At 36.3% G+C, this 25070-nt stretch overlaps 1 protein-coding gene across 1 annotated transcript; it reads right to left on the bottom strand.

Annotated features, from left to right (window-relative positions):
- Positions 1–1795: 1795 nt before the first annotated feature.
- Positions 1796–25017, bottom strand: LOC134530899 (deoxyribose-phosphate aldolase). Its single transcript, XM_063366194.1, has 6 exons — positions 24713–25017; positions 22848–23038; positions 12725–12875; positions 10845–11138; positions 7794–7879; positions 1796–2138 (listed from the first exon to the last, which is right to left on the bottom strand). The coding sequence occupies exons 1-6, from the start codon at positions 24741–24743 to the stop codon at positions 1932–1934; spliced, it is 960 nt and encodes a 319-aa protein (XP_063222264.1). The 5' UTR covers positions 24744–25017; the 3' UTR covers positions 1796–1931.
- Positions 25018–25070: the final 53 nt, after the last annotated feature.

The following is a 25070-nucleotide window of genomic DNA, read 5'->3' as shown; positions in this document are numbered from 1 at the left end:
AGCTTGATTGAGTTCAACTATGTAGTAAAACTCTTCTACAAATAAAACAGATATAACAACCAGCAAGAGCATGAATTGACTAGGTAATAAACTGCTATCCTGAGGATGGTGACTGCAATGTCAACTAAAATGTTTACAATTATTTTTTTTAACTTGATGCAGTTAAAACACACAAGTCAAGCCAATTCAATCTGCATGGAACTTTGCTCTTCTTCCAAGCCAATTTGGTACATACATTGGAATGTCCCCTATTTGTAATATGAAGTGAAAGTGAGTCATGAATATAGTAGTAGTAGCAGCAGTTCCTCTCATGAAAATATACTTGCATGAATTCATTTTTGATCTCTTTATTCAAACAAGTCATATTTTAATTTTATAATTGGTGGATTCTTAGTTATGTGCTGTGATGAATGGAAAACAGTAGGTGTGTATTATATCATAAAAATTTTAAGACATGTGTATCACCAGACATATTTAAAACCAAAACTGTGGTTTACTTTTGGCAATTTAATAAATAGTTTCATAGCTCAAAAAAATTGAATATTCTTACTCAATGTGTACGTACAAGCACTGTTTCCGTAATGCTTTTTAAAGCACGGTATAATCATCCGTGTCCACACATCAAAAGCGCGTGTTTTCATCAATTCATTTCATTCTTACACTGAGACACCATTTTTTGACGTGATAACGTCTTATAAATCGATGAACGCCGGCTGCACGCACGAAAAGGCATGACTCATTGTCACGTTCCGCCTAAGCCGAGCGTGCAAGAACCGGCCAACCACCATGCGAGAAAATCTTCTATAATATCAAACAGGTTAAGGCGGGCTTTTTAACTACTTGTTTGTGATTATATTTTAACAAATTATTTAAATTAAATTTGTAAAAACTGTAAATATTATTTGAAAATTAAAAAGTATGCAATTTTTCATGAATGTTTTCTTATGACGTTATCACGTAAAATTATCGTCCGTAAACCGACTTTACAGGCAACCCCCTTTTTTACACTCCTGTTTCACAAAACTATCAGTTTCAGCTAGGACTACTGTAAAATAAATACGTACATTTATCTTCTACAGTTTAGTACTATACTTCATAATCTAGACGTTCAAATAATCATAGTCACAAATGTAAAAAGTTAAGTAGCAGTCAGCAGAACACACAGGAATCACCCAATAAAAATGTTTTATTATTTCCATTTTATTTTTAAATACTGTTAACCACTAAAAGACACTGACTGGCATTGCAAAATTTAGACAATTTAGAAAACTTAGTTTACGTTTGTTCGGAATATGGCAAATGTTGTGTTATTCTATTATGTAAATTTTGCATTAGAATGGCCACAACTTCTGAAGATGACTTGATGTCTCTGAACATGGAACCTAAGGAACCTATTAAACATTTATGAAAAGCATGGAGCAAGGTGGCATTCCTGTCCCACCATCCCTGTTGTGTATCGTGAGTTACCATCTAATGACTTTGCTGTCAACAAAACTTCAAACCCCAATAAAAAATTAACATCACAAAAAATCATACCGGGCACACACTCTTTTAGTTTGAGTTAAGTATGGCTGTTTCAATAAGGTAAAACATTCTACCACATTTTTTTTTTCCCATTAATAAACATGTTGGTTTGAAATTTTTGGATTATCACTGAAAAATGGAAACTGTAATATATTTTGATTTATTATTCCTATAAACTGTTTTGTATGGGTGGGGAAAAAACTGAGTGGACACAAAACCTATGGCGACAACACCAAATTACACCATCAATGAAAAATGTTAAATGCACATGAAAGAGTTTGAATGGTTTATTATTTTATGTACATAATTGATAAAACCATACAGTCAAAGATAGAAAAATATAATTCATCTGCTACATTTACACATATTTTCTTTGGCGCCATAAGTCGTAGTAAGGTAGCAGGGAATTAGCCCATAGAGAAATGGCCAGCACAAGCGTAGGAACCAGTGACAAAGTGGTACAGTTGTCGCTCTATGTCCGTGAGCAGCCCGGACGCTCCTATGCGAAACAGGTCCTGCGTGAGCCAATCAGTTCCCAGTTCTTCCTTCACAAGGATCAGCCAGGACAGCGCGTCCTTGGCCGTGCGGATGCCCCCGGCTGGCTTCAGACCAACCTTACAAACGGACAACCATCATTACAGCAAGATTACAGTCGACTGTACACAATTAAGGCAAGAAACTATCCTACTTGCTGAAAAACGCACTGCACAATATTATTTTTAAACCAAAACGTTGTTACATTATTGCATGATGTCAGAGCGAAAGGTGGGATGATTGGAATGCCCTTATTTAAGTAAGACAGCCCCTTTCATTATAATAACCTTGAATTTCAGTTAAATCCTCCATTGCATCACATATAGATTTAAACTCTTTTTAGTGGATTTAGATAATCATCTTGAATAGTCTGACATTGTTTAGGAGATAGATCCCTTGGAGCCCAACATGAGTTTGCAATCCACTGTCACCCTCTGTCTATATGCCCGCCAACTCCATATTTCAAACCCCCCACCAGCACCATGCGTGTGACATGTTCAAGGACATTCTTGAACAGCACGCCTTCATCCGAGATAAAAAAGGGAAATGTGTAAGTGCTTCATACCCTCATTAACAAATAAAAGTAATAATAGTTCATTTTCTGTAAGGGTTATGTATTTTCAATATGAACAGCTACAATTAACACTTATTTATATATTTCTAGGTGGACCTAGACATTTTGAACACACCCCTGAGTGAAAATAGTTCTTATAGATTTTTTTATTTTAAACACGATAATGTAAAGGATTTGTATCACTAAGTGTCCTAATTTTGTGAAGTGAATTATTTTATGCCTTACACTCTTAATGTCTGCAACCTGGGGACATCAGCATTGTGCGCTACTGATTTACCGTATTTACCAGAATATAAGACGACATTTTTACCATAATTTATAATTCAAAACAAAGGGGTCGCCTTATATTCAGATACATTGATTTTTAGGTAAACATACTTATTTTGGGTAAATTTTTTCAGGTTGTGCAGTAGTTACTGGCTGCACATGTTACAACCGATGTTTTTGGAATGTTCAATAGCACAAGATGGCGTCCATCTTATCGATTATTTTCTTGTAAAAAAACATCAATGTAGGTTATACAGTACTTCTTTGCTGTGATTATTATTTTTAAGTTAGACGAACGGTTCCGCGAGTTATGTTATTTACATTTTAAATGCTGATGAAACGCCTGTATATTTTGATATGCCTTCAAATTATTCAGTGGATGCTGTTGGAACTAAAACAGTTAATGTGAAGACAAGTGGCAATGAGAAAATGAGGATAACAGTGATGCTTACAGTGTTAGTTGATGGTAGAAAATTGTTCCCTTTTGTCATTCTTAACCGTAAAACTATGCCAAAAGAAAAATTGCCTTCTGGGTAATAGTGAGATGTCAAGAAAAAGGTTGGATGACAAGTGAGTTGATGCAAGACTGGTTAAAGGCAGTTTGGGATAGAAGGCCTGGGGCACTTTTAAAGAAGAACGATGTTAGTGTTAGATGCATTCAAAGGACATTTAATGCCAGAGGTGAAATCATGTATTAAAGGTATGAACACCGACCTTGTTATTATTTCTGGAGGCATGACTTCAAAGCTGCAGGTATTAGATGTGTGTGTCAACAAACCATTTAAAGACCGTCTAAAAGTGCTGTACTTTGAATGGCTCTTGGCAGGCAACCATGCTCTAACACCAACAGGCAAAATCAGAAAACCAAGTATAGCAGTCTTGTGTCAGTGGATTAAGGCTGCATGGGACACAATCTCATCGAAAGTGATCATCAAAAGCTTCAAGAAATGTTGCATTTCTAATGCATTGGATGGCAGTGAAGATAGTGTCATTTCGGAAGAAGATGCAATTGAAGCTGAAGTCGACAGCAGTGAAGATGACAACAATTAAGATGATGCATCAGCATAATGAAACTATATAACAGTTTCCAACAGTTACAGAAGCAGCCATTTAGGTATTTATTTCTGTTTGTACATAAACTGTTAACAGTATTTCAAAAGTGGTGGTTGAAATCCTTTGTAACATTCATATTTTCAATTTTATATATACAGTAAGTCCTCGGTTTACGTCGGGGTTACGTTCCTGAAAACCGCGACGTAAATAGAAACGACGCAAAATGAGTCATGTTTCATGCCACCGGCCAGCCACGGCCCAAGGTCGGCTGGAAGCGCTGGCATAAAGACGTGACAACGGGCAATTTTATCAGCAAATGACAACCGACAGCGTGGGAAACAAGTCCAACTAGTACTTCTCAGCTTTATAGAATGGTTATTTAACCAGCTGCTTTATTACCTTTATTGATTGAAATAGAAAAACAGATATATAGTACATACTGTACGTAATATAAACGCATAATGCATTCAAAGTGTAAGGATACAAAGTGGTTTAGCGCTACACAGATTTTACTTTGAGTCATTCGCGGGAGAAAACAACTGTTTTCTTTTGGAGGCTGGTAAGAACAAAGTCAAAAGAAATGCATACATACAATAAAAGTATTATAAGTATGACAAACATTGAGAGCCCTTGATTTAAAATAATCACATGAAGTAATAAACACCTAAAAGAGGTTATACAATAGCGCGGCGCAATTCTTACAATTTACGTACGGGAATAATTCTAATAAAAATCAATGTAAAATATTTTTCATGAGAAACACTACTTTAAATTTACGTCTCAAACAATATAAATTATATCATTTTACGTAACAACGGCACGTTTAAAACTCCGGCCAACTCAATGATATCATAGCGACTTAAGTGCCAAGGAGTTGGACGAAAAGGGGTAGGAGAAAATGCTGTGTCGTTGCGGGAAGTAGATAACACTTCTACGTGTGAGATACTTGGGTGGCCGAGCGGGCGGGCTGTTAGTATTGCATCACCGCGCGGAGAGCAGCGGAGAGCAGGAAGCGTCCCTCATGATGTATGATAAGATAAGGCGGTGAACGTGTAGCTTACGCTACATAGCATAAATTAACTACCGAAGGAAACAAAGAATTATAAACGAATTATATACGGTGTTTTGGTTAAAATAAAGATTTACGGTCATTGTAAACGACGTTATTGTGAATTTAAATTGAAACATGAGTACTCAAACATTAGCGACGTTAATCCGAAACGACGTAAATCGGTAGGACGTAAATAGAGGACTTACTGTATAATTTGTTGGCATGTGTTTAATACAATAAAATTGTTTTCCTGAAAACATGAGGCTGTAGTTTGGGGGTCGTCTTATATTCGAGTTCGTCTTATATTCGGGTATATACTGTATTAATTCTGTTCATTCTTAAATTATACTTGCTTAATTTGATTTAATTTAATTATAACCCTACACAGGACTTTGTCATCAACGCGAAAATAACATCCAGGTGTGCACACTTGGGTGTGCTATTCTTCAAATAACTTGATTCGTGCCATAGGCCTTTTTATCTGTTTGACCATTGTTTTGTTTAAATTTTAACAACCATGAGCATGAATCATAGAATAAAGGGACGCCTGCTAAAACCATGTGGGAGTGTATGGAAGTTTAAAAGTGTGTGGACTGTGTTAATAACAGGTTTAGTTTAGTTAGTGTGTCCGATGCTGAGAGCAGACAAGATTTTCGCGCAAGGCACAACTGTTGAGGGCTATGTCTCATATTTTGCCACACCTGGGCTACATCACACCCAGTGTCAAAAGTTTAGCTGAGTCTGTGTTGACCTTTGTCGCACCCATTACAATTGTGACCACACACACTCACCAACTTCCATGTAGTGATCCTGATGTCAAGTTATAAAAATGAGAAACACACTGAAAGTGATTTTTTTTTATCGTTTCTTGGAAAAATACATACTCCAAAACATTATTATGGGAACAGATTGATTCTATCATAAGTTATTTTCAAAAACCATGTGATAAATCCATTGCACCTTCACATTAAATAATTTTCATGAATGGAAATTTTGTTTAAAACAAAAACCTAAATTAAAGTGATGCTATATTGCTATACAAAGTTTTGACTACAAGAACTTTCAGTATGAAGAAAGCCATCATTACGGAAGAACTTCTGACAAGAGATACAATATGTGGATGCAAACTGAATGTACTGATTGAATAAAGATAGTATCTGGTAATAATTAGAGATGTACGAACCTGCAAATTTTTAAGTCAGTCGAGTCGAGTCGAGTCGAGTCGAGTCGAATTTTACAATAATTAGTTTGAGTCGAGTTTGTAGATCATAAATTCAAGTCGAGTCGATTCGAGTCTGAATTTTTATTTGAATCTTTGACACTTAAGTCGAGCTTGAATATTTGCACTTTATTGCTAAGGGTCCTTAGATTGTCTTGTTACATCATGGCCCACTTAATCAAATATATTTAAAATACAAGTATTAATACAAATAATTCATTTAGGTTAAATTCTTAACTGATATAATACAATTCAATAATTGAGGTATAGAGCATAGAATAAAAGTATTTTCGAAATTTTTAAATTTTATTTAACAAATATCGCCCAACTGTGAAAATTAAAAAATTCGATATCTCCTAAAGTATTTAAAATTTCTTATATCCGCCGGCTTTAATGAAAAGAGGAATTTAAAGAGCATATAATAAAAGTATTTTCAGATTTTTAACATTTTTTTTTTCGCAAATACCGCTCAACTACATATTTACCTTATTTTGAACCGAACGAGTTAGCTGCGGCCTGTAGCATTCACGAGTCAATAAAAAACATTGAATATAATTTAGGCTTGTTGGCGCGAAGGTTAGGGTAAGTTTCACACAATCATTAGAACATTTTTGAAAACTTTCACTTATGGGAAGTGTAAGGCCGTGCTACAATTGGCGCAACATTACAATAAACGTTCCCATAACAAATATAATACATTTAAAGATTATTGCTACAACACTAACGCCGTTACGTTGCCGGCCAATCGCAAGCTGACACTTCCAACCAATACATGCTTTTGTATTTGTATTGAATAGTTACACTTTATAAAATACTTTATACTTCATAATTAATTTTAACTTGCCACTTAACTTGGATAGCAAACAATTATACAAAACGCAATCTCGCCGAACGTAATAGTGTAAACAAACACGGAAAAAAAATTCATGTTCGCCAACCTATACTTCCTAAAATTAGTGGAGCAAAGTTTTTTTTAAATGCCATTTCGTGATTGGTGGCGTATCAGTCGCAAACATGCGCACAAATATAACGCTACCGTTAATTTATTATTGTAACGTTGCGCCGATTGTAGCACGGATTTACTAAAAAAAAAAAGTAATATTTCTGCCGATATTATGATTATAAAATTTAATTCGTGTTTTGTTTATTAAAAATGTGTTCGTCTTCTTTGCTATGTGGTCACACCTGTTAAGTTGGCAATATGTAAAACTAAAATATAAATAATATGGCCGATTGTCGTCATTGTTTGTAAGTACGTGTTTCGGTCTTACGTACGTAATTTTTAGTGTCAGCCGAAGTCACGTAAGGAGATATTAAGAATTTATTGTAATTCAATTTTATTATATTTTATCATAGAGTTTTACCCGAATTTCCTTTCGAGTTTCGCTCCGTCGAGTAAAATAAACTCGAATGCCGAGCCGAGCTGAGCTGATGCTAGTCGCTCGACTCGACTCGAATTTTCGAGTCTCGGCCCATCACTAGTAATAATATATAGAGATAATCATACAGCTTCAATAGTGTACGGCTAACAAAAACACTAAAAACACACTTAACATAAAGTATGTAGGTACCTTGTATCCAACTCGTCGATGAAAATCTCTGATAGCTCGGCACATGACAATGCCAACAGGCAGAGTTGCATTCACTCCTTCCTTGCCTGTAAATACCACACACTGATCAAATATCCGCGCCAAAATCATGATTGTGACCTTGTGAAATAACACACTCGATGAGCTATTAGAACAATAATTATTGATATCCATGTACTTTAACATGTTGCATGTATCAACTGAAGTCTTTATATGCATTTTTCAAATATTACATAAGATCGTAGTCTTTCGTCACTAACTACTTCTTGACTTCTGTATCCAAACACACAGGGATGCGTCCATAGCACACACATCCCTACATCCCTTAGCAAATGCAGCCAAAATGTAGAGGACACATTTATAAGGGAAGGATATGTTACTACTAGCACCACCGGTCGACTGTTGGTCGTACTAAAGTAAACAGAGCCGTTTCGAGTTGTGATACCTACAAATATTCAGCAAAACGTAAAAAAACAATGACCAATTTAAAAATTTAATGTAGCATGACTAGTTACGAATGTCAGCAATCAAAATAAAAATTTGGTTATGAATTTCAAAATATTAAAAATACTTATAACGAGAATTAAATACTCCTGTAAGCTTAAGTTCCCTTTTCAGTAATTTGGAGGTTTTTATTTATCTCTACTTGAGTTATCACTTATGCTTCTATCACTTTAAACAAATATTATGCCCAACCATCTAAAGTAATATTACATACAACATAATAAAACATGATTCTGAAGCTAATGGATGTAGGGACACATTATTTGACACCACTGTCACATGTCTAGAAACCTCTATTTTAATGGACACATGTAAGGATACTGATGCATCCCTTATGAGAATTTGTAAGCAACAAATAGATGGCAGCGTCCATTAGGATGCACTTCCAGTGGATGCCTTGGCTAAGGGATCCAATAGGCTAGTATTTGGATGCTGCTCAAGACTCTAGAAATGATGGTGCCCAACATTTTGGCAAGCCTTGTGGTAGCCATCTTAATAGATATAAACAACTAATAGCCCCTATAGATGGCTGCCACAAGGACTGTCCAAACATTGGGCACCATCATTTCTAAAAGCATGGACTCGAACCAGTAGCCAAATAGGTACATATAGTAGAACCTCTTTTTCTTATTGAAAACAAAAATATAATTAGTCACCACTTTCATCATTTGTATGGAAACTTATGACTAATTCTGTATTTTCAGATCCCTACAAAATGTTATGCATTTAGCAGAAATTCAGTATACAGTAGTATTAACAATAAGTAAGGACCCCAGAAAATGGTAAATAAAACTGGCTCATTTCGGTGTAAAAAAATGACAAAAGCGGTGCAAAAAAATGACAAAAGCGGTGCAAAAAACCGGTGTAAAAATTAGCAAGCGGTGCAAAAAATCTGTGTAAAAATAAGCAATCAGTAGAGACCGCAAAAAATTGTGAAAAAATTATGCCATTGGCGGTGTAAAAAAAACCTCATAGCCTTACTGCTTCCTTATTTGCCTGGCCAATTTTTGGGACATAAGTTTCTCTAAGAGTGTTGGCTGATGATGGCAAATCCCCTGCACCTAAAATGTATACATAACTTACAATATACTTATAAATATGTAGCATTTATAAGGTTATCGCTGAAAATATTAATGGGCTAATTTATTCAAAACAATTCTTAGCCAAACCTAACCTAACCTTTTCTAGATTAGGTACTACTGGATTACAGAGTCAAACCATCAATCAATCAGTCAAAAATATATTGTGGTGTGCTCACCATTTCACAATGCAATCCATCCTATTTATGTGTTTGTTAATCTGAGGTACTTGCATATTTATTTAAAGTAAAGGTAAGTTAATCAATAATATTGTAGGCCTACATATGCTTATGAACTTTTATTAGAGGGGGAAAACATTTCTAAATAAATAAGGCTAACCTTCAACATGGGTGTTACACCATTCCCTCATAGCTGGATGATCAGCTTTTTCCAAAGGAATGTTAACTTACAGCATCATATTAACAAAATCAGAAAAAAAATTCTTGTTTTCTGCACTTTAAAGCTTGTTTGCTTTATTCACGCTGTCGCCTATCGAGATTTGTTTAGACACGGTAGAATGCTTGACAAAATAATTGTCTTTTTTGTTTTGTTTTGTGTGTGTCATTTGACACATGCTTTTTGCACGTGTCTTTGCGTGTACAATCAACCCGCACGTTGCAGAACTTGCACATCATAATTTTGTCCCGCTGATCAAAAATATAAAATCAACCGATTTTATCTCTCTTTCGCGATCAAACATTGTCGAAGTTTTCGGCATCTTAGCCACAAATTCAATTGTATCACAAAACTTACAAAATGTGGACGGTAGTTGTAAACACTCATAGATATGTGCACGCAAAAATGACTGCCATCTTAGCTCGATGCGATTAAATTAGGTTAGAAAAATCGACACCAGTGCGCCTTGCGGCAGAAACGACCATTATTCAAAACACGAAAACTGTGGAGTCAATTTGTTATGTTGGTAGTGCGCACATATCGATTGTTGACAATTTTTACATTTTGTTTTCATTTGCGATGGCAATATTTACTGTTTGTAAACAGAGTAATAAAAATATGTGAATTTCACTAACGTGTCAAAACGAAGATAATATCACGGCACTAGTCTTTCAGTCTATGTTTATTTCACGCCTATGTTTATGATGGTGTAAATAAATAGAACTTACGACATAAGGACATTATTTTGTGCGAAAAAGCGTGAATTTCGCGCGAAAATTCGTGAATTTTGCGCGAAAATTCGTGAATTTCGCGCGAAAATTCGTGAATTTCGCGACTATGTCAAAATCAAAGGAAAGTCGCAAAATTCGTTTAAAGTATCAAATTTTCGCGTTATTTCGTGAATTTCGCGCTTCACCATTTTTCGGGGTCTCTAACAATAAGTATCAAAATATGTAGGCATTTTGAAACTAGATTGCACTGAACCATATTTACTTTTAAAACTTGTACACAACACAGAAAAGATGCTAGTGGAGAGATGACAATGCTCATGCACCTGTGGAAGTCTTGATGAAGTCAGAGCCAGCCATCATGGCAACCAGGGATGCCCTGTAGACGTTGCTGAGGGAGCCACACTCGCCCACCGCCAGGATGGTCTTCATGTGGGCGTTCGGCCCGCAAGCTTCCTTCATCTGCTGCAGCTGCTGGTACAAGGGGCCCCACTGGTGGGTCAGCACCAGCCCCCGGTCCACCAAAACGTCTATCTCCCGGGCCCCCGCCTCCACCGCGGCTCGGATCTCCGCCAGCCGGGTGCTCAGCGGGTACTGCCCGCTGGGGAAGCCCGTCGCCACTGAGCACACAGCCCTCTCACTCTAACAAGTTAGAACACAGTACACTCCTAATCATGCAATGCACTTTGTCATTATTTCTCAATAACATCAATGAAATGCCATTGCTACAAAATATTTAAAACATAAAATTTTATTTTCCTTACAGATATTGGCCAAATATTCAGTACCGTAGAAGTGGGAATTTATGCACGAATAAGCATAACGTCTCTTCAACATCACAGTCATTTGAGACAAGGTAGGGTGATAAGTTGAGAAATGAGCATTGAAGGGAATCGATGGGCGAGGAAGCGAGAGAACCCAGAGCAAAGCCACTGGCAGACAGTATGTCCACCACAATTCCCACTAACTAAAACTCTGGGTCTAACCCTGCCGAGAATCAAACCCGGATGCCCTTGGTGATAGGTTAATAATCTGACCACTTGTAGAAGCAAGGAATTTGTTTTGTTTGGAAGGAAATATAAACTTACCCCTGCGCTACTGATAATCTCAAGTTAGGTGCTTCAGGGGAGGGAAGGGGAGATGAAGATGGAACACATCCAGTCAATAAGTCGGTCAAGCTGTGAACAATGCCTTTAAGTGCTGAATGCATATTTGAGAGCTACAGTACTACAATGCACATTCTTCCCTGCATCCCAAGTAATGGGACAGTGGCTCTGCATGTTGGTGATTTTGAAGGCTGGTAATGCAAGTATTGTATATACAGGTGGATTCCTTACTGCTAAACATATTACCTAACATCACCTTTTTTTATAAGCAGTGCATCTTCTCAGGCATGACATGGTGGTTGTGTTAGCTCTAGCTGTGGCAGGCATTAGGGGTTGAGGGGGAGCTGTTGGGGATTGATGATGGAAACCTCTAAACCTAACATTAAGGAGGAGAGAGGCATCGAAAGTCGCCACACTGATTAAGTTTTCATGTCATCATTTTTTATTGTTTAGTATTGAAACTTTGCCTCCGTTAAGACAGAGATCACACACTAAGAAATTTACTAAGACTGTAACATAGTGCATATTGGCAGTAATACAGTTGTGGTCATTTCCATTAATTAATTCAATTTTATATGCCAAAGACTTCACATGGGGGAATTATCTGTAGTAGCCAGTCATAACTAACTTCATGCAGGCCTCAAAGATTTATAGTACTAAGTTTTAACAAAATAGCCAAAAAAAAAAGTTAAAAGCAAGATGGCAACTTTCATTTCCTATCATTTTTATACATTACTTAGTTTTAAGGGCTAAACTATAAGTAATCTTTATTATCTCTAATACATTTTATGTTTCAGCAAAAAATTTGTCACTAAATATTTACCAAGTAGTATCTAACTGCACCAATAATTATTATTACTTACACACCTTTTTGCAGTTATTTGGAAACACTTAGTAAATCTCTGGTGGCATAATTAGGGACAAATATAAAACGCAGGAAGAAAGCTACTGAAATTAATTTAACAGAATATTTCTCAAATAATAGTTATGACCAAAAAGATTAAAGAAACAACTCGGCATTGTGAGTCTTAAGAAATTCCGGCTTCTCTCTAACAAATCTTACAAATAAATGCAGCACTCGGTGAAAGAGAATGGATTACCAGAGGCCACAGGAACATGGGATGCTCCCAGCTGTGCCAGAGTGTCCACCGCATCCTTCACCCTCGCGGGGTACACGCACACCGCCCCCGTGGTGAGGGGCCCCTCCCAGCCCAGCGCTCTCAGCAGGTCCGGGGACAACGGCTCTGCCGCCTGCAGAACACACGTGCTGTCCGTCTCACGCCTCTCGCGTCCACCATTGGATTTGTGTACGCACTGCCTTCTTCATCACACACTCGCAACCTTTAACACACTAACTACAATGTTTAGTCAAAGATTCTGATTTTAAGACTCAGCTATAGCACCTACTGGATTGATTTGTAATAGAAAAATGAAAATTTAATATTTTTTTTTTGACAGCAGTAAAACTGAATTAATTCTTCTACTTCAATTCATTTTATTCCTTAACTTTTTACACACAGCTTGAGAAAATTAAAACTTTGAAAAAGTGATTTTTATTTATTTATATATATATATATATATATATATATATATATATATATATATATACACACACACATATACACACACACACATATATATATAAATAAACATACATACAAAAAAGTGATTTTTAGAGAAACTTGCATATGGAATAAGTGATCAAGAACAAATAAAAAATTTTAAAAAAGTTCCACCCCAAACCTCACTTCTCTTTGTTCCTTTTTTATATATAATTTATTACTTTTATAACACACATTTCTTACTCTTTAACTATTTTACAATACAAACTAAATGCATGTTATGACAAATACAAAAGAAATATTTAAAAAAAATTATTACAAACCATTTTTTTCTACTTCTTTAATGAGTGCTGAAAGAAATCTGTAACTAACAAGTATTTTTCTCTCTCCTAAGTGTTTCAAAATCTGATATACAGTAAGTCCTCTATTTACGTCGTACCGATTTACGTCGTTTCGGATTAACGTCGCTAATGTTTGAGTACTCATGTTTCAATTTAAGTTGTCGCCGATTCACAATAACGTCGTTTACAATGACCGTAAATCTTTATTTTAACCAAAACACAGTATATAATTCGTTTATAATTCTTTGTTTCCTTCGGTAGTTAATTTATGCTATGTAGCGTAAGCTACACGTTCACCGCCTTATCTTATCATACATCATGAGGGACGCTTCTTGCTCTTACGTACAGTATGTACTATATATCTGTTTTTATATTTCAATCAATAAAGGTAATAAAGCAGCTGGTTAAATAAACATTCTATAAAGCTGAGAAGTACTAGTTGGACTTGTTTCCCACGCTGTCGGTTGTCATTTGCTGATAAAATTGCCCGTTGTCACGTCTGTATGCCAGCGCTTCCGGCCGACCTTGGGCCGTGGCCGGCCGGTGGCATGAAACATGGCTCATTTTGCGTCGTTTCTATTTACGTCGCGGTTTTCAGGAACGTAACCCCGACGTAAACCGAGGACTTACTGTAGTTTCAGCAGCTTCAAATTATATTGGCCTCTTAACCATTGCTTGAGCCAATACAAGGTCTTCCAAATATGCTTTCTTAGTTCTCAAAGACTTTGTAATTTTTTTTCTGGCTCTATAAGTTTTCAGCCAAATTCTTTGTTTTTTTTTCTTAACTTTTTTTTCTTCTTTTTAATTTTTGCCCTTCTGCCTCACTTATATTTCTTGATCCCTCCATTAATTTTCAAATTGTTCTTATTTTAACATCCTCTTTTAAGTATGCAGTACACATTGCTCTCAAAAGCCAAATGTCAAATTTTTTCAGTTCATTTGACATAGGAACTAATTACGACTCATCAATGATGGTTCACACATTAACGCTCAAATCAATGGCTAGCTATCTGCACAAGGATTAAAACATTATTTCCACATGTGCACTGCCTTATACATGTGAGTGTGACACTGCAGCTTAAGGCAGGGTGATCGTGACCAGAGCCGCACAAGTACTTAAGGAGAAGAGATAGACCCCAAAAGACAGAATGCTGGTTTCATCAGTTTTCATGCCACATAGAAAATATGCCTTTATTAAGCATAGATCATACTTAATAGTTTTAAAAAGACCATTAACTAAGTGTGTATTATTACAGTGCTAATCATTTCTACAAATTAATCATAGATTAAATGCCAGTGACTTTATTGTATAATCTATTAGTAACAGCCAGGTCATTACTGACTTCAGGCATTTTATTATATTATGAAGTATGTTTTCACAAAGCCAAATTTTGAAAACTAACATAAAATGGTTATGGCATAAAAACGTTCACAATCACGATAGTGCATTTCTCTTCCTATCTCTCTCCTTTAAGCTTCATGAATTAAGTACATGTAAACATTGATTGGCTGACTTGCAGACAATTTTTTCTCCTCTGATTTGAAGCAGTTTTAATTTTATCAGCAAAAATATCAGTCAGGTCTTCCAAAGAAGATTTCAATATCTTGAGTAGTCTATAATAGCTCTCTGCATACCTCTTATCAGATCTGAGTGTAGATAAGCTCTGAAGAAAATACTAAATATGTGAAGACCTTTTGAGATGTGTCTTACACTTGCAATGTAATGCTTTTGATCAATATGGATTAACAACACTTTTTCCATCTCAGACATGCCTTTACGGACATTTATGATAACAATATCTTCAAGAGGAATTAAGTTATTTGCACAGATCACGCCATCAATAAGCAATAAATTTATTACTAATCAATAAGCATTAGGAGGAAAGGGGGGCAGGAAACACATGGCCATATTTATTTTCTATATGACCTTCAGTACGTAGTACGCTACTATATAAGAAAAACAATTTAATTCAAACATTCAAAAAAAAAATATATTGAAAAAGTTATCTGCTTCAAGCCCAGTTTACAAGATTATTTTATTAAGTGACTAAAAAACTAAAAATAAAATATTTCATGACCAGTATACCAGCCTAACTGTCACCGTACAGACCAGGGCTGTAACGGATAGCTGAACAGATGAACAACAGAAATCTCTTTAACACACACAGCTTAAAAATAAAAATAGAACAGTAGCACTATCATATCTTTATGCTGAAAATGTTAATCAGGGCTCTATGAAATAAAATCCATTCAAACACACAGACTACTCTATCACGACTGAGACCAGTACTGTATGAAAACACAATAGTGACTGGTTAGTAATGGATTTGTGGCAGACTGATGATTAGTCACTTCTGCTATCATCCAATACAGTCACTTCCACCTTAATACAGTTGGATGTAAAAGTAATCCAGGGACAATATTAAAGATGTCTGCTTGTTGATAACTCACAAATATTATTTTAGACAATGATGGATAACAGAAACTTATGGTTGGATGAGTGATGGTAAATCGAAGTTTTATTGCTATTATATTATTTTATAAAACTTTATTACAAGAAAGAGTTTTTTTTTACTTGAAAGTAAGGGAGTCAAAACCAACCAAATAAATCACAATGTACACACACCAAAATCAACAGATAATTTGCAACTTCTATCAGAATAGTATTACTGACAAAAATGATTAATTGCATGTTTCTGCCAAAGCAAAGCCGACTTAGCAAGACGTGTGTGGTGCCAAGTGGCGCCAGTTGCGCTGACACAGGGGTCACCAATCAGAAGAAAGGGTGAATATGAGACGAGGGGCATTAGAGAACAAACATAGAGGTGTTGCCAACAAGAGATCAATATGAAGTACATCTCGTCTGGTTTGCTGCGACACAGAATATACTTCATCACTTAACAAATTGAAGGCCAGTAAATAGAGACAACTTTCTAAAAATATATACTTAGAGTTCACTTATGCTTTCTAAGTATAAATACTTTGGTGGCATTGTTTACATTATAATAATTATATCAATCTAATGTTCAATATCATATTTAAGGATTTTAATAGATAAATGTGAGGGCTTATTTACACAGGAAGTATGTATAATTTAGATAACATGTCATTTAAATGTTATGCTTCCAATTTCCCAAGGTAAAATTGAGTCAGTAATATTCTCTTAAGTTCCAGTGGCCAGTCCACCCTTAATAACAGCCAAGAAATTATGTTAGTAATAATCTGTGTTAAGTGCACATCAGTCAACTTACGTGTTTTCAATACTGTACCAATGAATAAATATATTTATGTAAAAAAAAATGTAGGGAATGAAATTTATATCAACATATTTAAGATTAAATTAAATAAAACTCTAAAATATTTTAAGTTAACAAATTCAAATAACACGAAGAGTCACCCAGTATTTAGAAAAGTTATTTAATGCTTGTGAAAATGGAAGGACTGGTATAGCTAATAATGCAATATTGGTGAATGATTTCTCAAACTGTTCGTATACAATATACATCATATAGTATATACTGCAAACCATAATTAAATTTGTCCTAAGAATTTGTCCTCACTTCAAATTGCGCAAAGTAATTTAGAACAAATTTAATTTTACTGCCCCAGTCTTGAATAGCACGTCAGTAAACTAGAGTTAGCATGAAATCACCACAGGTAAAAAAAAAGTTAGGCATGTCCCATGAAGTCTGTTTCAACTCGGTAAACAACAGATGTACCGTGGCTTACAGTTAGACATATGAGAGGGGGAAGAGATGCCCACGCAGGTCTGACTACGCTATCGGCCATTGTACAACCATCAGCTACGGCAAGTTAAGTTACAGCTATAGAGTGTAAAGGACCAAATGTTTTTACATCCAGGCGTATGCCGCCGGGCCATACCATTTTTGCCCGGCCACATACCTGCCAGTGACAGGGAACTCACACTCACGAACACAAAACAACGACTGCCCATTCATCTGCCGGTAACTGTACGTGAGCAAGCACCTGCAGTTGGAATAATATTTGAATGATGGCATCCAAGTGAGAGCGTAATACATCATGTTCAAGTATTTGAGACAAAACTATTAGTATTACAGCATGCAGAATGTCATGAAGGCCACACAAATGTTAGTCGCACTTCAGTTTTAAGCAAGTCAACTGTGAGCACAATCGTACAAAATAAGGACTCTATCAACGTTTATGTAAGACCGATGTTAGTTGTACTAGCGGGAATGTATTTGACATTAGATACCGGTACAGAAATAAACAGACAATTCACACGGAAAAAGTTGTTAAATGAATGGTGCAATGGAAAAAAATCACAGGCCTGACAGGATTGGCGTGAACCAAGCACTAAATTTTTAAAAATAAATGTAAATATTCGGGCAGTTTTTGGAAAGGTACACGATGTGAGTTGAAGGTCACGCCTGGGCGGGCAAGCCAACCAGCCGACTGACGATAAGTAAATAACCACCTATCTACCGTTACGTGGTGTTGTATTTGTCATAAAAACATATTCAATGGCAGGTTTATAAAGATAAATGGTGTGACATATTTATCGTTTAGTGTTATTCTACGCATTTATATTACGTAAAGAACATTTCCCTACACATTTTGAAACACATTAAGTAAATTAGCCTTGCTATTTATGAGACTAATGCTTCAGAATACGCGATTTTGAATACCACAAACATTTTTAGGAATGCACTTGTCGTGCTAAGTGAGGGATTGGTGTGTAGCATTTTGAAATCATAAGTTAAACTGCAGAAAACAATCCAACTAATCTTTGTGAAAGTAAATGTTATTTGTGAAAGATGTTTTGATTTGCAAAATACTAGTACCTTTACCACTAACTGATTACATCAGCTACTTCGCTGTATGGCCTCTGCAAGCACCATGGGTCACTACTCGCCCAGAACCAACGAGTCGAAGACAACACGATCACACACCTCGGGCACAGCAGAGTGAGTCCTGTCACTTGTGAGGCCACCTCCTGACCCAGTGGCCTGGCAGTAAATGCAGACCTCACCACCTTGTCCAACCTCCCTGCTGGTGAGGTGTAATTCCCAGAGCTGACTTCCAGCCAACCAACCAACCAGACCTTGTCAGAAGTGATGTTGTCCAACACCGAGATGACGGCAAGAGACACGGTACTGCACAAGGGCCGGAGGCGACAGGACCTCCAAACTATAAGAGTCCATGGGGAATGGAAGGGAGAACCTCAAAATTGTGGGCCCAAAGAGTTTAGCGCATAGATTTAACAGAAACAAGTAATCTCTAAATAAACTATTATTCCCTTATTTAAATAACTAGTACCTGGATGACTTATCTTTATTTTTTGGTAAATTGTGTTTTTTAAAAATTATATTTAAATACGAGTTACATACTGATGAAATATGAATAATATTTTTCGATCTTACCGACATAATAATAATAATCGTTTTTTTTCAAAGATCGTTTAGGCATTTTTAAGCGAATACATGTGTTAAAAAGACACAAATAATATAAGTAAACAATTGATTTTTTTGGTCTAACATCAAACCAAACACTCATTGGCTTAGTGTTGCTTAACAACGCCATCTACTGGAGTAGCTATAGTGTTGTGTCGTTAAAGTAGTTAGTTGCTCCCAATTAAAAAAATGGTATTATTACTCACCAATAGATGTCAGGAAGAGTCATTTATTTTAAGTTGATTATCGATAAAGTTGATTATTGAAAACACGGATAAAACGAAATTTTCTAAAAATAAAACCTAGCTAGATCAATTTATTGCCCCCGAAACCCCCTGCATACTAAATTTAATGAATATCGTTGGAGCCGTTTCCGAGATTCAGATTATATATATACAAGATTTGCTCGTTTAAAAATATAAGATATATTTAAAATGTTATGGTAGGAAATACCAACCTAACGAGAATTCCCTAAAAGGCAGGACAACAGCAATACACGGGAGTCTAAGAGGTTGCATGACTCCTAGGCACCAGGAAACCCGGGATTCACAGGCAGACACGACCCGAGGCTCACAGGCGACCGAGCCCTTAGCAACAACGCAGTGAGCGCTGATTGGCTCTTGATGGCATCACTTCGGGGTTGCGCTCATTGGCTCTTGATGATGTCACTCGGGGCTCGCCGGGTATAAATACGGGTTTGTTAGCAAGCAGCAAGCAGAAGGTGCCTGGCTACTAGCCAGAGGCTTCGGCTTACACCACCGCTCCGAAGAAGACTACAATCTTCACGCTGTCACCATCGCCCACTACGTCCGCAACTTCGCTGCACCATGACGCTGCCGACTTAGAAAAATCCGCACCCGGGGCAGAAGGGATCGCTGCTTCGCCACAAGAGACAGTCACTCTGCATCCAGAGGTCCCAACCGGACTCTGCCTGCGGCGGCCGCGCCGTCACCTCCGGAGTCTATCAGCTCCGTCCAAAGCCGAGGTGGGACTTAGCCGAATTCCAACAAGGCCGTAAGGGGAACTTTAACTTTTTCACTCTAGATCGGGACTTAGCCGCAGACGACATACCAAAAAAGAAACGGACTTAACCTCAGACGCCACGACAAAAAAAAACTCGCCACCAATACTCGCCAGGAGCGAGTAGGAACTCGCTCGGCGAGTAATTTTGAGGAAAGCTGCTAATGGAATTTGACGTCCTCAGGGGTGGGCGAATACCCCCTGAAGGTAAATAGAGAGGGGAGCAGACTTTTGATTAGGGACACTCGCCCAGCGAGTGGCGAAGGAGCGAGTCGGCGCAACGAGAGTAGAGACCAACATCTATGTCGTCCGCATACGGCAACGAGGGTTTATAGGCAGCGTTGGCGAACTTACCCGGAATTGACTTTGTACATAGAGTAGTTAACTAATAGAGACCGGACAGACGCCGGAAAGCCGAAACTACGAATAAAGACTACAAGTTGGCCGCACCTCAATAGAGTGTAGGTGAAAACGCCACTAGGGGTCTGATTTAAGTGTTTGTTATATAAATAGAGGGCGGACCCAAACTCGCGGCGTAGGTTAATAGTATAAGTATAAGTCTAAGTCAAGTATATATTCTGAATTGAGTGTAAGATAAAGTTCTTCTAATTTTGCGTAATGTTATAAGTCTAAGTCCAGTTAATGATTTGAATTGGGTAAAGTAAATTTAATTTTGTAACATAGTTTTTGGAAGTATCAGTAAAATAATTCAAAGAATATTTTAATACAAAAGTTACATTGTTTGTTCCCATTGCTATCATAATCTCTAAACGTATCTGTCAGGGTTATTATTCGTTCTGCATTGGTACTCGTTGCATGGAATTGAAAGTGTGTAATTTGTGTTCACAGACACCGTCAGCCATTTGCTGTTAACCGACTTCTGCTACTGAAGCAAACGGCGACGTATAAATATCAAGTTTGCATGTTTCTCGTGTGTTATGTTATAACCAATAAAAGCGTCTTGTACACAAAACTGTTTAAGTTTTTTTCGCAAGATAAAAACCAACCCTATCTCCCTTGGCAACTCTGTTCGAGTCGCTGCAGGAGATAACAAAATATTCAAATACATTATGTTAACCAGGTAAATAGAGCAGAACAGCATATGTTTTGGCAATTATTAATATGTAAGTAGATACACAGCATGGAGCATAAAAAAATTTCCACTGCTTTTTAATTATTAATTTTAATTAGCACTCTCCCCCAGGCTCTATGCCCATTACTCTACAGAGTTCCCATACTCTTACTGTAGAAAATTTCCCTGAATTTTCCCTGTCCAATGCAAGATAACATAAATATATTGCACTAAAAATATGAATTAAAATAAATTTCGACCACATGTAACATGTCAAATTGACCATAAAATGTTTCCCTATACAAAGTTTGCACTATTATTTCTATCAATGCAATGCAACCAAAACTGCCAATCTGTAACATTAATTCAATATATTTGATCAAAATATGAAACAATTGATTATTGATTGTGACCCTGTGAATGACTACTATAGACATTATGCTTAAAATCATTATATCAATAAACAGATGATTAACTAGTTATTGTTCTTGCAATTAATTAATGATAACAGATGGGTTTAAAGACATCAAAGAAACACACTAGTATTAAAAAATTTACTTATCCAGTTTGGAAATTAACATTTAGTCCATTTCCCATTTAGTCCATTCTTAAGTTTTTGAAGACACCTTTCCAATTCACTGAGTTTTTACTGTTTTCCAGATTTTTCCCTGTCTGCAGGAACCCTTCTCCAAGATGATAGTGTGTTCCCGACCACTCTGTCACACAGAGTCATGCCTGGGGTCAGGATTGAACCCTCGACTCCCGCTTCACAAGCGTGACACCTCAGTGATGTCAAATGCCCAATGCCTGGAGGTGTGGGCCACAAAGCAAGGAAGATAAACAGTCGCAACTCAATGCTATAACTCACGCTCTTACTTTCTTTGGAAATCAACTAACTGTGCTGTATTTATCTGCAACTTTATCAACCTAGAAGTCTTTAACTTTTCGAAAGAAAATGTAGGCTACCTTGATTTTTTTTTTGGTCGTGTTGCTGTGAATATTCACCATAAATGTTTCATATTATCTATTTTCCAATACGGAACAACCAAAACACTATGTTAAAGTGCTTTATCTCATTTCAAAACCTAAAAACTGCATTGGTAGCTGCAAAGTATGAGAGTTGAAAATACACTTTAGTTTCAATTGAAAAAATATACAAACTGGGACACATCTGCACGTGCACGCATGGCAGCTATGTTTGTATTTCATTGCTACCAAGATAATTCAACATTGTAAATAAAATTTTCCCAAGTATATTTTGTAGTTATACTCAATACGCCACTTCGTTAACACACCATTCCATAAGTTCTGAGCTAAGAATGTTTGTAAAATTACTTTTTCATTTATGTCATTATTTTTAGGATATTGTTAACGTTTCTTTTTATATTTAAAACATGTATAAAAGTTATAGTTAAAATAATATCTTCGTTAAAGTAATAAACATATTTGAATTAATGAGTGCAAATAAAAGTAAATTTATCAATATTAAATTGTAGATTTCATTTCACTCCTTCTTTGTATCCATACAAAATAGTGATAATTCAATAAAAATGATTCAATTTTATTCATAAAAAGTATGCAATCATTTCATCTATGTTATGATGTTGTCAAGTTAGACTATCGTCCGTAAACCGACTTTACAGACAACCAATTTTTTTTTCCGCTGGTCGTACACGACGACTGTCAACAGCAGCAGACGGAAACAATAACTGATGTTGGCATTTCTCAACCTCACAGTTTATTAGTGGCTATATTTTGGCTATCCAGTTGTGTGCCTGACGCGGGCGTGAACTCACCTTGGCACAGAGGCGCGTCACGTTGCCGGAGGTGTCGTCTCCCCCCAGCGTGGTCAGGTCGATGCACGTGACGGCACGCAGGAGCCACGCCGCCTGCCACTGCTGCTTGAGCGCGCGGTGCGTGCCCAGGCCGGCCGCGGCACGCTTCACCGCGCCCAGGTTCACCCGCACGCCGCTCACCCAGCCCAGGTCTATCGCAACAAGTCACATGGTCCAGAGGCGTTACTATGGGAGGGGCAATCCTCCTCGAACTTCCAACAACCCCTTAAAACTGAGTGATAACAAACATATTCTAGTCCAGCCTACACTTTACTTTGAAATTGGTTCAATTTTTCTTTTGTAAAATCATGGTAAATATGTAGTTGGGCGGTATTTGCGAAAAAAATGTTAAAAATCCGAAAATACTTTTATTCTATGCTCTTTAACTTCCTCTTTTCATTAAAAGCGGCAGAGGTAAGAAATTCCAAATACTTTAGGAGATATCAAATTTTTTAATTTCATCATATGTAGTTGAGCGGTATTTGCGAATAAATATGTTAAAAATCCGAAAATACCTTTAGTAGATGCTCTTCAACTTCCTCTTTTCATTAAAAGCGGCGGAGATAAGAAATTCCAAATACTTGAGGAGATATTGAATTTTTAAATTTCATCACAATTATACCAGTGCATTCAATTGGCATTCCACATTGTTTCTTGTTTACGAGTATCTATTTTTTTATTGGATAATGATTTCATGTGATTGATCGTGATAGGCCAGAATTCAAATGAACCAATACGTGATTATTTAGTTCATTTATTGCTTTAAAACTGTGTTTAATTACCGCCTCCAACTTACGCGAGTTTTTAACGTTTCTAATTTTAAAGTCTTATTTTTTATTGTTGTGCAAGTAATAAGTAACAAAAAAATTTTACGTGAGTTGTTACTGTTCATCTTTTGTCCCGGTTTGTTAAGTCAGGTCAGTTACATTATAAATACTTTAAAACTAAAGAACCATTGAAATAATTTCATATTATTTTTAATGTACGCTTAGTTTCAAAGTATTTATAGTGTAACTGACCTGACCTAATCGACCATTTTCATTAATTAGGCATTCACAAACACACGACAAAATAAAAAAATGGCGGCGGTCGAATGGTAAACACAGGTCTTGCAAAATAAGAACGGCGATATCTCCTAAAATATTTGGAATTTCTTATCTCCGCCGCTTTTAATGAAAAGAGGAAGTTGAAGAGCATCTATTAAAGGTATTTTCGGACTTTTAACATATTTTTTCGCAAATACCGCTCAACTACTAATGATGAAATTTAAAAATTCGATATCTCATAAAGTATTTGGAATTTCTTACCTCCGCCGCTTTTAATGAAAAGAGGAAGTTGAAGAGCGTCTAATAAAGGTATTTTCGGATTTTTAACATTTTTTTTTCGCAAATACCGCTCAACTACATATTTACCAAAATCATTTATTTTACATTTCTAATAGTGCTATACTGTGTGTACTTAATTTTTTTTTTTTTTTAACTTTAGTACTTACACCTAAAAATCAAATTAAATCATACTTCGGATGTTGAATTTTCAATCTGTCATAAATGAGTTGAAAGAGAGCCTTTAAAGGACTATAATATTTCTAAACTTTGAACTCTTGCCAATTTTTAGCCCTCCCCAAAATGTGGCACCCTGGGCACACGCCCCGTCTCATCTCAGGTTCCTGTTAATGTGACTCGTTTCTGTGTTTTAACAACTTTAGAAAAGAATGTATGAATTGCTAAAAAATTAATAACCATTAAATCTTTAATCCATTTGAATTACCACCCAATGAAAGAGACCGTCCAAAGAATTGGTAAGTTCAATGAAGTATACGAACATACCTAATTCACAACCTGGGTTCCTTTCACCCATTGTATCCACACAGTTCTAATTAAAATTCCGAATTAAAATTAACAAAATGTTATCCAACAAAAATATGTAAATACACATCTAATGAAACCATAGACATTTGATATTATATAGATCATGGAGGTAATAGGCAATGCTATAAACACATCGACAAATCTCAAACGGACACATGTGTCTAAGTTTAAAGCTCAAGAATGGTGTGTTTACAACTAATTAAATAAGATTGACAAAGGTATAGCCAATATTCCAAACCAGATAAAAATGTGGGCTTATGGCCGGTATTTCAAAAAATAAATTTTAGTAATAGGTAATATGTTGACGCCGCCTGTC

This window comes from Bacillus rossius, chromosome 3 (genome assembly GCF_032445375.1).
Source record: "Bacillus rossius redtenbacheri isolate Brsri chromosome 3, Brsri_v3, whole genome shotgun sequence".
NCBI lineage: Eukaryota > Metazoa > Arthropoda > Insecta > Phasmatodea > Bacillidae > Bacillus > Bacillus rossius.
Note: the sequence above shows the minus strand (reverse complement) of the source record. Positions and strands in the feature narration are given on the sequence as shown.

Coding starts and splice junctions, on each gene's coding strand:
- LOC134530899 (XM_063366194.1), bottom strand. CDS start 24,743: ATGGGTGAAAGGAACCCAGGTTGTGAATTAG. Junction 12,876..22,847: donor TGACGCGCCTCTGTGCCAAG/GTGAGTTCACGC, acceptor TGTGTTCTGCAG/GCGGCAGAGCCGTTGTCCCC. Junction 11,139..12,724: donor CCATGTTCCTGTGGCCTCTG/GTAATCCATTCT, acceptor CTGTGTGCTCAG/TGGCGACGGGCTTCCCCAGC.